The sequence below is a fragment of the Danio rerio genome, chromosome 7 (assembly GCF_049306965.1).
Source record: "Danio rerio strain Tuebingen ecotype United States chromosome 7, GRCz12tu, whole genome shotgun sequence".
NCBI classification, from domain to species: domain Eukaryota; kingdom Metazoa; phylum Chordata; class Actinopteri; order Cypriniformes; family Danionidae; genus Danio; species Danio rerio.
Window position 1 is genome coordinate 15332446 of NC_133182.1, and position 16274 is coordinate 15348719.

Consider the following 16274-nt stretch of genomic DNA (forward strand, 5'->3'; position numbering starts at 1 on the left):
CATTACGTCATCTTCAGTAACTGATAACCACACGCACCTGCAGCACATCACACTAACGACCCACGCTCACACATATAAGCAACTCTCACTCTCAGCCCTTTGCGAAGTCTTGTTCTGCCCTGTCTGACATTTCTGAGCGTTATCTCCTTGCCTGATCTCCCGTGTATTACCTGGACTGTTATCCACCTTGTGTTGCCTTCTACCTGCCCCGAACCTTGCTTGTACTCTGACTCTGATCCACGCCGCCTGCCCTGAACTAACCCTGATATCCCGACTCTGAACCACGCCGCCTGCCACTGATCCATGCCTGCTATATCACTCCTTGATAGCCAGCCGCCAACCCTTAGACCCATACTGAATACTACTGATGTGAGTTCGCACGTAAGTGTGTATTGTATGATTGTGTTTGAACTGTGTTTAATAAATATACTGCAAATGGATCCCTCCGTGTCAGGCTCCTCGTTACAGTAACAGAAGTGGCTTATATGAAAGGCAAGGTCCTCTCAAATACGCTTATTTTACCAAAATAAAATATGATCATGCCTTGATTTTTCATTATTTAATTAAGACAGTAAGGTTTGACTTTGCTTAGTCAAAAGTCCTCGTCACTTACAAGAAATAATGTACAGTATAGAATATAAAGTCATACTGCAGTTTAAAAAGAATAAATATTGTGTGACTCCCATGAGCTTGGAGGACTGCATCCATACATCTCTGCAATGACTTAAATAACTTAGTAATAAAGTCATCTGGAATGGCAAAGGAAGCGTTCTCGCAGGACTCCCAGAGTTCATCAAGATTCTTTGGATTTATCTTCAATGCCTCCTTCTTCATCTTACCCCAGACATGCTCAATAATGTTCATGTCTGTGACTGGGCTGGCCAATCCTAGAGCACCCTGACCTTCTTTGCTTTCAGGAACTTTATTGTGGAGGCTGAAGTATTTGCCCTCTCTTTTGGTTTGTAATATAATGGGCAGCACAAATGTCTTGATACCTCAAGCTGTTGATGTTGCCATCCACTCTGCAAATCTCTCTCACACCCCCTATACTGAAAGTTAGCCCAAACTATGTTTTTTCTTTACCAAACTTGACTGATTTTTGTGAGAATCTTGGCTCCATGCGGGTTTTAATAGTCCTTCTGCAGTATTTGTGATAATTGGGATGCAGTTCAAAAATCTACCTTCTGCCTCTTTTCCAAATGACCAACTAGAAGTCAAGTTATTATTTATTGCTCCTACAACTGGAATCAATGACAAGACTTTTGTCAGGTAGTGTATATATAATTATTATTTTTAATTTAATTTTATTACTATAATTTTTCAAATTTCTCTCCAGAAAATGATTGGTGGTGACAGTTTGTCAAAGTAACAAATGTTTTAATTGTTGTGTTCATCAGGTTTATTCAAATATTTATTTCAAACTCTTCTGAAGTTAAAACAATGGTTTTACTTAATGATATTTACATTTTAAATATTAAATATTAATTAAATATAAAAAAAGATCTAAACTGTTTTTCTACCACTTTATTTTACGTTTTGAAACACGCCATCTTTAGTTAAAAGATCCTAGTATTTCTTTTTGTTTTGTTTTCATTGTACGTCATTAATCTCTACTCTGACCACATCTTTAAATTTAAAAATTGAAAGTTGAAAATTTAATTGCAGTAATTGCAATATTATTTTTGATGACATTTTTAGCTGTTTGAAAATATATATTTTAAATTTTGGTCCCACTTTATATTAAGTGGCCTTAACTAATATGTATTTACACAGAAATTAATAGTTTGTAACAATGTACTTATTGTGTAAATACATGTATTTACTGTGTACTTATGCTTGATTAAATACAAGTATGTAATTACATCTGTAATTAACTTTTGTAATTACATTTGTAAATACACTGTTGACCATCCCTTGCACCTTAACCCACCCTTAAACCTACCCATACCACCATCCCTGTCCATAACCCAACCTCTATCCCAACTCAAAAGCACCACAAGTGTTCTCAAATACATCATAAACAGTAAGTACATTGTATTTTTTTTTTGATGCAAGTACAAAGTAGTTAAGGACACTTAATATAAAGTGGGACCAAAATTTTTAAGTATTCATTTATGTATATGAATGATATGTAAATAAAGTATATTCTGTATGAATATTCTGAATGTTTTAACATCAATCAGGTTATAAGATACTCACTTGATGATCTGAAGTCAGTTGTTTAATGAGACGTTCCCAGTTCTGGGAATCATAATTAACTCTGTAGTATCCCGTGACATTCAGGTTGGCCAGTATCCAGTTTGTCTCTGTCTTCATGAGCTCATATGAAGTGCTTTTATTAAGGAGCCAGTGCTGGCCCATGTTTCTGCCATTCTTCATCCACGTGATGGGCACAAACCACTCGTAACTGCATCATTTTGAAGACACACACAGTATACTTTAAAACCGAACTCTTTATAAGTACAGGACTTGGGTGTTTTCAGATTAGTCAATGTAAACATACTTGTAGTCAGATGGTTTGTTTACTACTGCCTCTGGGTCAATCAGGAAGTGCTGCTGAGAGATACTTCCTGTATGAGTGTCAATAGTTACAACAGGGAAGCCCGCCTGAAGAATCCAGCGATTCATTATTTCCTCTATTGAGGCTGGGAGATGAACGTTTCCATCAGAGTCTGCAACCTGAATTAAATTATATAGAAATCAAATTAAATCTGAAGTTATGGCTGTGAAAATTACACACACACTTTGCATTAACATATAATTAAAAGTATTACATTTTAATAATATTTACAATAATATTATTTTTTAAAAGAATTTTAATAATCTTGACTGCAAAAAAATACCAAAACAGAAACATTTAACAATGTGTGTCAATTAAACAAATGTTAAGTATAATTAAACGTATCACATTTTAATAAAAGGGCGGTGCGGTGGCACAGTGTGTGTAAATGGGAGTGTATGGGTGTTTCCCAGTGATGGGTTGAGGCTGGAAGGGCATCCGCTGCTTTAAACATATTCTGGATAAGTTGGCGGTTCATTCCACTGTGGCGACCCCAGATTAATACTAATGGCTGATTTACAGTGTACTTCTGTGTCAAGTGACGTGACTGTGCCTGCCTTGAGCGTAGTCGTGCATTTATAATTCTGCTTGCTGTTTGTTTTGCTGTGTAATAACACTTCCAAAACGCTAGATGGCAGAAGGTTTTTACATTCCTCTGTGTCGAGTTACTTCGTGGGTGTTTTGTTTATTTATTCATTCAGAGGCGGGAACCAGCGGGCGTGCAACAACTTTAATCATAAGGTAAACACAAAACAAAAGTTTCCTTGTGGAGGAGCTCATGGGACTCGACACTTGTAAAGACTTGCTCTATCGGGCTCGCGGCTCTCAGCACAGGCAGCGCTCGTCATCGGTACCAAGCCGACCCATCACAGAGCTTGCGCTACGCGTCATTGCGACGTGTAGTTAAATTTTTTAAGAAGTGCGCATCAGTCACAGAGCGGGCTATGCAACCCTATGCAGGCTGCACCGGAGCATATGCCTGAGCTTGATAGCTTGATGCAGAAATATAAATCAGTCTCAAGCCAAAATAAAAATGAATAAATATTTTAATAATTTGTACAATAAAATCATTTAAAAAAATAATTTTAATAATCTTTACCACAATAAAATACCAAAAACATATAACCGCTGTTGTGCCGTTTAAAAAAAAGATAAATATACTGTAATAAAGTATTATATTTTAATAATTTTTACAATAATATTCTTTTTTTTATTATTTTTTAATCAGTTTAATAATCTTTACTACAATAAAATACCAAAACATGGATAAGTAAATGATCATAAACTACATAAATTGTAACACATTATTATATTTTTGGGGGGAATGTAGGTGAAATATAATAAATTTCATAAAAAATGCATCTTTTTGCCAAAAGTGAAAACGACAAATAGATGCAAATCACAAACTTGACATACAAATTTATGTTTACAGACACTGTATATGACCCGTTTTTATTTGTACACTGTTTATTAGATTGAAATTGTTAATGATGTTTTATTTCTATTCTATTATTTTGATAGTTTTGTATTTTTACAGTCATGCCAATAAATCAACTTTGATTATTTATTTATATATATATATATATATATATATATATATATATATATATATATATATATATATATATATATATATATATATATATATATATGTCCATTTATATAAATATATATATATATATATATATATATATATATATATATATAAATGGACATTTACATGTAGTGTTTTTCAACCATTAGAATTAGAAATCGAGCTTATAATATACTTATGACTAGGGCCAGATGGAATCTGCGGACGGTTTTTGCTATTTCTGCTGAGAATTTTGGTAAAAATCTGGGGATTTCTGCAGAATTATTTTGGGAGTATCATAACTAAAACCTTTAATGAAATATATGAAAGAATATCTTTTTAACTTTTATTTAATGTTTAAAATGCAAATCCAATTAGATTAATTTATTTGATAAAGCAAGTCTCTCATATAATATATCTACTAAATAACAAAAAAAATTTACTTTACAAACTGCATTGTACATAAATCAGATAAACATTTTCATATTAGTCAATAATATTACTGTATTTAATTTAAAAACTGAATAAATATAGATTTACACACATTTATTCAAGTAAATAAACAAAATGAATGATGGTCCAAACATCTGCGGAAATCTGTGGAAAATCTGTGGACTTCTGTGCACGCAGATTCCGTGTGGGCATACTTATGACTTAAATTAAGTTAAGACTTATACATGTACTAGCATAGCTACTATAACTCAATATAAGTCAGAATTATTAACTTTCCTGTTAAATTTGTATTATTTTATATTTTTCCCCAATTTCTGTTTAACAATTTAAGTTTAACAATGGGCTATATGCACACAGACTTTTAATTTTTAGCCAGGCAGCCTAAGTTCTTCCAGTGAACCGTCTTTCCATTACAAAATTGTCATGTTTAAGATCTGATTTCTTTAAAAATCAGTGATCTTCACTGCCTGTTAGATATACTGAAGTGGGTGTCAGATCAGACAAGAAGCACTGCATTAAATTCCCCCCGCCATGTCTTTAAAATATGTTTATTTTACCCCAGTATTTTCAATTGAATTTCTGCACCTGTTGCTACTGACGGTTCTAGTGGCTACAGCGGTCTTTAATCTCGTTTTACGCTTGACCAACTTAATGAATGCCTAAATCGATTTAACTGAATGTATGGTAATTACATCACAACATTGATGCTGTAAAAACAGCCTTGTGAAATTGAAAATAAACACATTAAGCTTTCACCGGAAGTTTATCGTTGGCTTTAAAACTCTAGCTGTGCATAGAGCCCATTGAAATTCTTTTAACAACACATTGAAATAATTTTTCTAACACATTTCTAAACAATAGTTTAGCAGATATTTTTCAAGGTACTAGTATTCAGTTTAAAGTGCATTTTCAAGGCTTAATAAGGTTAATTAGGCAAGTTAGAGTAATTAGGCAACTCATTGTATGACAATGGTTTGTTTTGTAGACGTTCCAAACTAAAATATTGCTTAAGGGAGCTACTTTTATTGACCTTAAAATGGTTTAAAAACATTTAAACTGCTTTTATTCTAACTGAAATAAAACAATTAAGAATTTCTCCAGAAGAAAAAATATTATAGGAAATACTGTGAAAAATTACTTGCTCTGTTAAACATCATTTTGGAAATATTTAAAAAAGAAGGGAAAAAAACACTGAAGGGCAAATATTTTTGACTTCAGCTGTATATAATAAGTTCATACATGACCATAAATCAGATTTCTGTTTGGATCTGAGATGTCAATAAGGACGCACAAGGATTAAAGTATTAACATCAGTTTTTTAACTTACTTCCTGCAGTTTTTTCCAGAGATCTGTGTACACTGTGTTGCTGTAAGCATGCTCTTGCAAATAGTTCTGTGGAAATCACATACAAACATGATCTGCTGAGGAAAAGTCACTCAGTAGCATAAACATCAAAACCTCCAACCATTTAGACATACATGAAGTCCTTTAGCGAAGACGGACTCGGACAGAAACTCAGACAGCATTCTAAGCACTGCAGCCCCCTGTAAAAACAAAGAATGATTGTTGTCTAAAAACATTGCTTAACAGCGATATTTCGAGCTGTCTTTGGCACATGATGCAACCTTGCTGTATGTTACGGCATCAAACAGCTCTTCGATTTGCTGCGGGGTGTTGACTGCATCTTCTCGTGAAGACAGAGGGTGCGAGGACACAAGAGCGTCGACAGTAAACGCCCGGTAAACCTGCTGCAGGACCATCAGCTCTTTCTGCACGAGAGAAAACACTAATTATTTAATCATTAGTTAAACTTTATTAGCATTTTCAACTCACTTTATGAACATACACTGTAAAAATGGCTGTGTGTTTGAATGTAAAAAAAAAAAAAAAACGGTAAATATGCTAGAGTAGAAATCCTATGTCCTTATGTCCTTAATATACTGTGAAAAAGTCCTAAGCACTATTCCAGCACAGCTTGAACTGTTTTGGTCTAATTGTCCTGACATTTTCTGAAATAATGTGCTGTGTAGTATCAGGCTTCTTCTTCTTTAGGTTTAGACGGTCATAGCTTTCCTTTTCTATCCAGGTGATCTCATACAGCCTCAATAATATTCAGGTCTGGACCCTGTGGAGGCCATTTCATGACTGTCTGTGTTTCATCATCTGTTTTCTTTCTCTAAGTAGGATTTCACTACAATTAGCATAATGGCATAATGGATAAAAACCTGTCTGTACGTTTCAACATTCACAATTCCATCTATTTAGACAAGATTGCTAACAATACTGGTAGAACCAGCCTCTTTCCAACATTCTTTCACGTCTAAAATAATTAAAACTAAAATAAATAAAACTCTAAACTATCTTAACAAACCATACATCAACTGAAAGACAATGTATTCACCCTGTATAAATATCTTTTTTTTTAATTACTCAAAACATTACACTTGTTTGACTGGTTTGGTGAATAATCACATATACTCATTATACTATTAGTAAAACAACAGAAAGATGGTGGCCTAAAACTATTGCATAGTACTGTATATACAGTGAGTAACCGTTCCCAGAAATCCCTTTATAACACTTTTCTTGCTTTTTTGTTGGCATTACTTCCTACTAAGGCATTAATTCAACCCAGGTTCATTCCGGAAACGTAGTCCTGCAAACCTCTCGAGAGGTGCAGTTTTTGTTTTTACAAATCCGCGAGAGGCCGTTGTGTGCGCATTTTCGCATCTCGAACCCATCTTGCGAGCGCCGTTCACGCCCATGCTGTTCTTGTGTAAAGCCGTCGGAGGCCGCTGTCGAGCGACCGTCTGTCCGACTGACTGAATGATTGACTGGTCGACCGACCAATCGGCCAACCCACCCTCCTCCTCCTCCTTCCCTAAACCCAACCACTTTTATTTATTGACCTGCCCGCTCACATGCACGCTTCTCTAAAAACAAGCAACGATTTACAAAAGCCATCAAAAAAAAAGAAAAGCCCTCGTCTTATTTTGACCGTGTTTTTGGATTACACCACATTCTCTACGTGTTAAATCTCGTTCACTTTATTTTTTGGGTTCTGTTTTTGTCTTACCTGATTTCTTGAACCGCTCTTCCACGGACACAAACCCGGTCATCGCCGTTGTGGCGATCGGCTCCCCTCCGGGTCTCCACTCTGCCGACGTACACGACGAGCTAACCGGACAAACTGGTTGTGGCGGGAAAGCCCTCTACACGGAGGTGAGCTGTCAGCAGGCAAGCGCGAAGAGAAGCGGCGTCACACCGCCCTATAGCGTTCGCTTAAAAAAATACAATGCGGCCATATGTACCTCTGCCCACATAAATCGCGTCCACATGCAGGATGAGCTTGAGTTGCATTAATTGTAGGGCATTACTTAATACATTTTATTATAATTTTTTTGTTACATTTATTTTTGATAAATGTTTATTGCTTCTGAGAAAAGTGGTTGTCATATGACACTTATCACCACATGCTAATGATTGCTTTTTTGTCTGTAAAACAAAGGTTTGATGTTCAAAATAACTATATAAATGAATCAATTTCAGTGGTTTTCCGTAAAAATGTGAAATTCCTTTCTTGGTTTCTAGTACATTTTAATAGTACAATTCTGACAACCACACCTGCCAGTTTGGTCACACTTTACTATAAGGTTCAATAATTAATGCACTTATTAACATGGACTACGTATAAGCAATACTTGTACAGCATTTATTAATTATAGTTCAACATTTAATAATGCATTATTAACATAAAAATGCATGCTTGTTAACATTAGGGCGTACTCACACTATGTACAGTTGCCTTGAACCGGGCCGAATCACGCTTGTCCCCCTTTCCGTCACCCCCGACAGCCCACACTCACATTGCATTCGCGCCTGAGCTCAATTACGCTATCGATGATTAGCTGTTCAGTTAGAAGCGCTCTTTAGTTATATCACTTTAGTGGTTTGGGATACGGTGACAGACAGTTAAATATTTCGCCGAATAAATCAGCCCCTTTTGACGCTCATAAACAATCATAAATTCCTCGTGCTGCAGGAATTAGGAGGTTTGCTGAAGGTGCACCTGTCCTGCAGTGAGGGGTTTGCGTCTTTAACAATCTACGACAGTTTGCGTTCAATGAACAGTAAGAATGATTAATAAATCAATATGAAGCAGTCCCTTAAAACTCACGTCTCGTCTTCAGTGTCGGGCTCAGGCGTGCTTTGCAAGCCCAAGTGAACCGCACTCAGGCACACCTCTTCCAACCGGGCCAGGGCCGGCCAAAGCCTGATTCAGAGCACTCACACTTCTCAAACGATCCAGGAAACGGGCTTGGGCATGGTTTGGATAGCATAGTGTGTAAATAACACAATCAGATGATATAATAAATGTATAGACTATTTTGAAGGAGGTAAACAATAACAATGGTCCTGACATATTTCCTGTTTTACATTTTAAACTTCCGTAGCTTCTGAGAGTCAAATACGTTCCACATATTGATAAATAATGTTACAATGGCTGTTATAACATTAAGTTATGATTGAATCGCCTCTTGTTACAGAAATGAAATAATGTGACAACAAGCAGGAAATGTTCAAGGGCCAATGACGTCACCACGTTGAAATGGTCTATTGTTCAGTGTTTGTTTGTTTTAGTAAATGCATTAACTAAAACAACCTTATTGTAAAGTGTAAAGTTTTTTTTTCCTAAACTGTAGAGATTTATTTTTATTTGAGTTTATTCATGACACATTATAAAATCTCTGGTCACACTTTACAATAAGGTTCATTAGTTAATGTTAATTAATGCATTTACTAACATGAACAAACAATGAACAATACATTTACTTCTGTATTAGTTCATGCTAGTTAACATTAGTTAATGAAAATACAGTTGTTCATTGTTAGTTCATGTTAACTCATGGTGCATTAACTAATGTTAACAAGCATGGACTTGGATGTTAATAATGCATTAGTAAATGTTCAATTATGATTAATAACTGCTGTACAAGTGTTGTTCATGATTAGTTCATGTTAGTAAATGCATTAACTAATGAACCTCATTGTAAAGTGTTACCAAATCACTTATTAGTCGTATTTACAGAATATGATAAAAAAATTTCACTCAATAAAATCACTGTACCAATGACATACAATATAACCTTTTCAGGGCCCCCATAGAACTTTAAGTAACCCAATTTGAAAAACATTTTAATATCTAAAAAAAAAAAAATACTAAAGAGAACCATGAATTTTTATGAACAAACTCGTTTTTATTAAATAGCTTTGGCAGAGTTTTGCTAAACTCTGGTTTGATTTAGAAATTTTCAAGATCAAAAATGTATGTAATATTTAATATTCATGATAGACATGTCGCCACTGGCTTGCATGATTCGGGACTTTTAGAGCTGTGCATCGATGGACTTGCTTTTCAGTGTTTGGACTTTTAGCAGTGAATGTTAAATCACATTAAACTAAACTTAAACTCTGAACTGGATTGATGCAATTTCAACTTCCTATAATCCACTATGTTAAGCTGCTTTGACACAATCTACATTGTGAAAGCACTACAGAAATAAAGATTAATTTAATTGTGTTGATTCTCTTTACAGGATGCACTGAAACGAAATCAGTGGCAGGAAATATGTAAGTATTTATTTGTTTGCAACATCACTTTTTACTGCAATAATTGTCAGTTATTTATTCGCGTTTTACAATGTTTGGATCTGGGACTTTTATTCTGTTCAAAATAAAACAAATAAGACTTTCTATAGAAGGAAAAATATTTTCGAAAATACTTTGAAAATTGCCTTGCTTTATTAAACATCACCTGGGAAATGTCTGAAAAAGAATACATATTTCACAGGAAAGGCTAATCATTTTAACCGTAAATTGACTTTCCCAGATTTCCCTGCAATTTTTTATGTTTTTTTTTTGTTGTTTTTGTTTATGTTGTTGTTGGAATTGTATGCAACGTTTTTTTAAAGTAATTTTAAATTAGATATGACATTTTAAATCTTATTTATTTATGAGTTTAATTTATTTATCTCATAAGTTGTATTGTTGACTTATTAATTCATAAACTAGAGTTAATACATCATATTTATGATTTGTATTTATATCATAATTTCATTTAACTTCTTTTAAAGAGTTCACTCTTAGCTGATGATTGATTATAGAGGGTGTTTGTCATGCTGTCCCCGGGAGAACCCTGAGCTCATAAGATCCTCGAGCCCGGGGCTCCCTCCCGTTGACGGGCAAGAGGGGAGTTTGAGCTCAAGTAGGTCTCGAGAACTCCCCTGCTTGTTATGGCGAATAGGAATTAGGAATTACTGTGGATAGATATACTACTGATTAAGTGCTTTTCAATGTTGTCAATTTGGTTTGGTCAATTTTCTTAGGTCACATGTCTTACCTGTGGGAGCCAGGGGGAAACCCACGCGAGCACGGGGAGAACATGTAAACTCCACACAGAAAAGTCAACTTGGCCAGGTAAAGACTTGACCCTGTGACATTCTTGCTGTGAAGCAACAGTGCTTATCATTGGGCCGCCGTGTCGCCATGTCAAGGGAAAAAGGGGGAGAAGTAGGGGTGGAAGGGGGAATTCTTCAACACGAAGATGGTTGGTAAGATGCTCTGGTTATTTATAGAGAGTTAGGCTTCGTCTGATTGGTGGATCATACAGTACATTAGCTAATGCGGACCGGTTGCACTCGTGATCCTCTCTAAATTAGTTTATAAATAAACTTCATATATTATGGAAAAGCCCTTGAATTGAAGTTTAATTCAGCATTTTGATTACTAGCTTCACTATAGTGATGTGTTTGCTGCCATTTTGAAATTTGAAATGATCTTTATATACTTTGTCAATTGAGTCATTAAAAAACTTACAATATTCCATGTAGGCTCAGCATAATCAGCGGCGAGATATGAAACATAACTTGCAAAGCCTTCATTGAGCCAAAGATCATTCCACCATCTCATGGTCACAAGGTTCCCAAACCACTGAAAAAAACAATTACGAAGCTGTAAGATTAATTAATTTGATCATTTGAAAAGTAGAAACAGACATAACACACGTACCATGTGGGCAAGTTCATGTGAGATTACAGTGATCACCCCTTCTTTATCTTCATGAGAGGATACTTTCGGCTCGTAGAAAAGAAAAGTTTCTCTGTATGTGACCAGACCCCAGTTCTCCATTGCTCCAGCGGAAAAATCAGGCAGAGCGATTTGGTCTAGAGAGCGGAAAGTCATATTCGGACTGCTTATTTCCCCATGTGGCCTAGTGTTTATGGATGTAACAGATTGAGACACAAATAGTGGAATGAAGTTGCTTGTTTAAACTCTCACCTGATTTGGACAGGGGGTATGTGGTGTTGTAATAGCTTTCTAAATACTTCAAAACCGGGAATGTAACATTTAGGGCGTAATCTCCCTCTCCGTTCTCGATGGCTTCTCTACGTCCCCAAATTCTGACCTGAACAAAAACCCAAACAAACAGTGCAATCAAAATGCATCAAATGAATGGCATTTTAAAATGAATGTCTTGAATGTTTACCAGAATTTTGTTAGCCCCTAGTGGGGATTGTATGCTGGGGAATTCACTGATGACGAAGGCCAGCAGGTATGTGGACATTTTTTCAGTCGGCTCAAATCTGGTCTGTAAAACCTGTTGATTTTCTATTGTGATGTTTTCAGTGCCTGTGGAAACATTAATAGTGAAAGCTGGAGTCAAGAATTCACGTGTGTCTACAGATGAAGAAATGAAAAACTAACAGTGCAGTCCATTTTTGTTTTAATATGGTGTTTTAGAATAAAAACACTGTATAACTTTAACAAACCTATATTGAGCTATATACTGTAGATCAGGGGTCTCAAACTCAATTTACCTGGGGGCAAAGTCTGGGTGAGGCTGGGCCGCATAAGGGATTTCACAAAAAAAAAGTCCTCAAATGTCATTATTAACAGTTTTAATTATTTCTTCTGAGCATGACGTGTCCTGAACATTAATAGAACATTGAGTGAAGATTATGAACAGTTCTTCTGAACATGGCATCTTTTGCCTACTCCTTGCTGCCAGAGACTTGACAGCGCTTCTTCTCACAAATCTGAACCACATTTGGCTTTAGAGCGGAAGCAGTTGAGACCCTCAGTATGGCTTGGGGGAACTCACTCAAAACTTCCATTCCCTCACCCACTGCTGAGTGGATGCGCGCGTACTGAATAGCGGTGTTATCGCGCGCGTACTGATCAGCTGTGTTGTCGTGCGCGTACTGATCAGCTGTGTTGTCGCGTGCCTACTGAAGGGCGGGACCGAAGGTGTGCCGCGTCGCGGGGGCACTTTTGATCATTTTGGAAGGGCACTTTCTATCCAAGACTAAAAAGGGCATGTGCACTGCACAGGTTGAGCCCTATGTTTGCACGTGCCTGCCCTCACCTAAAAAAAAGGCGTATATATGTATAAATAAAACACCCCCACCCCACTCCAGTCACATCAGTCTGTACCAGTCTGTATCTACCTATAATATATATAAGATGCAGGCTGTAGCTAGGTAGGTGGCAGGCTGCAGATAGGTAGCTAAGTGGCAGGCAGGGGCGGGAACAGCTTACCTTGGTTCTGGCCGGCGCGAGTTCCTGAGTTCCCGCCCGTCACAGCGTCTAACAAAGGGGCGGGGTGCGTGGTGACGTCACCGGCATCCCCGCCCCTTTGTTTACACGGCAGGCGGGGAATGCCACTGACCGCTGTGTATGGAAAGAATCAGCGGAGCGGGGAGCGCTCTCTCTCCCCGCTCCACTGATTCTGTCAGTGTACAGTGGTCAGCGCGGGCCACAAAATATTGCACTGAGGGCCGCAAATGGCCCGCGGGCCGCGAGTTTGAGACCCCTGCTGTAGATACTCAGTCAAAAGCAGAGCGATTTCATTGTCGTTTGTTGTCTTATTATTTTTAAAAACAATCCAAAGATGCAGCACAACGAGATAATTAATATTAAATATGAATATTAATAAAATAAATTAAAATATAAATAAGATAAATTAATATTAATTAGATAATTACAGACAACACAATTTTCTGAATGTTTATATTCTAAGGCAGTGGTTCTCAAACTATGGTACGTCAAAGGGTTAAATGTGTGTTCATTTCATTCTTTTATTATTCAGCGATTCTTCGGTGCACCGCTGGAATAATCCTTCCAGAAGAATTGCTTAATAATAGAGACTGATGTTATCAGACAGCATTGACTGTTCCCTGAAGTATACGAGTATGCTTGTGTGCTTTGAATGTTTACTTTAGTACATCGCGTCATCATATGTTAAAAATTAATCTGCTTGGCGCAGAGCCAGAGGAAGATGCGCGTGGCGTTTATCGAGCAGATATAGGCGCTGGAGAAGCCTTTCTGCAAACTGCTGCAGTTGTGTCGGTGCACGGTTAACACGAACTTCACGGTTCACTTAAAAAGTGATCTCATTTGCACCAAATCTCGGAAATACTGCATATATGTTGCCGTTTACATGATAGACTCTTAATCAGAGTATTGTCTTAATAGTATTAAAATCGTATTAAAGTATTGTTGCCCATAGCCAATGTTCGACCTAACCACACCATCTAGGCTCTGCGAACTTGGCTGTGGTAAGCAGCATTTTCTTTATGCATGTACATCAAGAGCAAGCATGCCATGGCTCACACTTATTGACAGTGGAACATGATTTACGGTTAGTATTGTCAGGAATCCAGTCATTTTGTCCTCTCAGAAACAGACTCAGTCATCACATTGAATCAGGTAAGCTGTATATTTATGTTTTAATGTAATTCATTCTACACACTTTAAGCGCAGCAATTAATATGTGAATGATGTTTGCACATGCATTGTAATTTTGGCTCGAGGGAGGGGTGCCTGGGGGGCACAAGTGAAATTGGACAAACTTGGGGGGGCATGTGTCCTAAAAGTTTGAAAACCCCTGATATAGAGTACATAGAGCCATTTCAGTGGATGGGAATGATTGGGAAGCCATCAAGGAGGGAAATTAGACCAGGTCACTGGGGTTACACCGCTACTCTTTACAAGAAATGCCAGGGGATTTTTAATGACTCACAGAGAGTTAGGACCTCTTTGAATGTCTTATACGAAAGACGGCTCTCACTGGCAGTATAGTGTCCCCTTCACTATACTGGGGCATTACGACTCACACAGAATACTTCCAACAGCAACCTAGTTTTTCCATCTGGTCTCCCTTTCAGGTATTAACAAGGCTTAGCGCTGCTTAGCTTTAGTGAGTAACCGGTCTTGGGCTTATTATTTGTCATTAATGTGATCTCTAACCTGTCTCCATGCCGTTAGCCAGAGCCACAGTTCCAGGAGGGTGAATGAGAGTCAGATGAAAAACGGCTTTCATTGAGGGCTCATCGAAGCAAGGAAAAGCAGTCCTGGCAGCAGTGGGCTGCATCTGTGTGGTGGCGACAACTCTGACAAAATAAAAGTCATCTCAGTAAGTGTGGACACTGACAAAAATGAAAATTGAATTTACCTAATTCTTTTAAGGTAAGTGGCTGCAAACAATTTATACAGGCTGAATTTAAACAAAATAAGTTGAACATTAATAAATGTAATTAGTTGGTTTAAAATTCAGCCCATATAAATTGTTTGCGACCACTTACATAAAAAGAAAGAGTAAATCCAATGAGTTATGTTTTTGTGCAGGAACTAGGGTAGATTAGCTTGCAGACATCTTTACATCTGTCTTGATCAATATTTAGTGTGTATTTAAAGAGAAAACATCTTGCTATTCAGTCATTTCTACTTTATTGTATATTTTAAAAATGATAGCTCAACCAAAAATGTCAGTTCTGTCATAATTTACTCACTCTTGACTTGATCCAAACCAGTTTGAGGTATTGTGTTCTGTTAAAAAAAAAAGATATTGTAAAGAATGTTGGAAATCCATGGTAGGAAAACAAATAATATTGGAAGTATTAATTATTATCAATGTCAAGTTAATATCAAAATTGACTTACAATATTATTTGTTTTGTTTAGAACTAGTCAAGGGTGAGTAAAGGATGACAGAATTTAAATTTTTGGGTGAACTGTAAATACTAAATACTAAAATTAAGAAAAGTTCTGTATATGTACTAAAATTGTGTCTCACAATTAGATGTAATTAATCTAATACTGTTTTAAACAAGTTGAAAACTATTGTTTAAGCTACTACAACATGTGTATATAGTATTTTTTCACATCACAATAAGATTTAAATGAACTGGAAAATGCAAAAATTTAATTAGAAATTATTTGAATGCGGTGTAAAAACGCTGTATGAGAAATAATGTTAGCTTTACCTTAACAATTTCTGAAATTATTTAAAAATAAGCAATTTTTATGTAAACGTTATCAACTACCACTTACAGTTGGAGTCAGAATTAATAACCCCTCAGAATTATTAGCCCCCTTTTTATTTTTCACCTAATTTCTGTTTAACGGAGAGAATATTTCTTTCAACACATTTCGAAACATAATAGTTTTAATAACTCATTTCTAATAACTGATTTATTTTATCTTTGCCATAAAGACAGTAAATAATATTAGACTAGAGTTAAATATAATATTGCAAGTTATTGCACAACGATGGTTTGTTGTGTAGATTATCGAAAAAAATATAGCTTAAAGGGGCTAAAAATGTTGACCTTAAAATGTTTTTTAAAA

The 16274-nt window shown here is 36.3% G+C and overlaps 1 protein-coding gene and 1 long non-coding RNA gene across 7 annotated transcripts in view; one reads left to right on the plus strand and one right to left on the minus strand.

Moving 5' to 3' along the window:
• LOC137490254 (uncharacterized) overlaps positions 1 to 16274 on the plus strand; it is a 68505-nt gene that overhangs the window by 26169 nt on the left and 26062 nt on the right. For 2 of the 5 annotated variants that reach the window (XR_012383183.1, XR_011009616.2), the window contains 3 exons: positions 10185 to 10218; positions 10974 to 11064; positions 14914 to 15061. This is a non-coding gene — a long non-coding RNA (uncharacterized lncRNA). Of the gene's footprint in view, positions 1 to 10184; positions 10219 to 10973; positions 11065 to 14913; positions 15062 to 16274 lie in introns of those variants that run through there. The other 3 variants (XR_012383180.1, XR_012383181.1, XR_012383184.1) reach the window with 2 other exon arrangements.
• Positions 1 to 16274, minus strand: part of anpepla (alanyl (membrane) aminopeptidase-like a) — a 30343-nt gene that overhangs the window by 10317 nt on the left and 3752 nt on the right. The window contains exons 2-11 of one of the 2 annotated variants that reach the window (XM_001922952.9): positions 14896 to 15038; positions 12134 to 12276; positions 11926 to 12052; positions 11656 to 11810; positions 11464 to 11577; positions 6213 to 6356; positions 6066 to 6131; positions 5914 to 5979; positions 2504 to 2679; positions 2200 to 2407 (exon numbers count right to left, since the gene is read on the minus strand). In XM_001922952.9, the coding sequence (XP_001922987.2) occupies positions 2200 to 2407; positions 2504 to 2679; positions 5914 to 5979; positions 6066 to 6131; positions 6213 to 6356; positions 11464 to 11577; positions 11656 to 11810; positions 11926 to 12052; positions 12134 to 12276; positions 14896 to 15038 (1342 nt within the window). Of the gene's footprint in view, positions 1 to 2199; positions 2408 to 2503; positions 2680 to 5913; positions 5980 to 6065; positions 6132 to 6212; positions 8971 to 11104; positions 11578 to 11655; positions 11811 to 11925; positions 12053 to 12133; positions 12277 to 14895; positions 15039 to 16274 lie in introns of those variants that run through there. The other variant, XM_073908116.1, reaches the window with a different exon arrangement.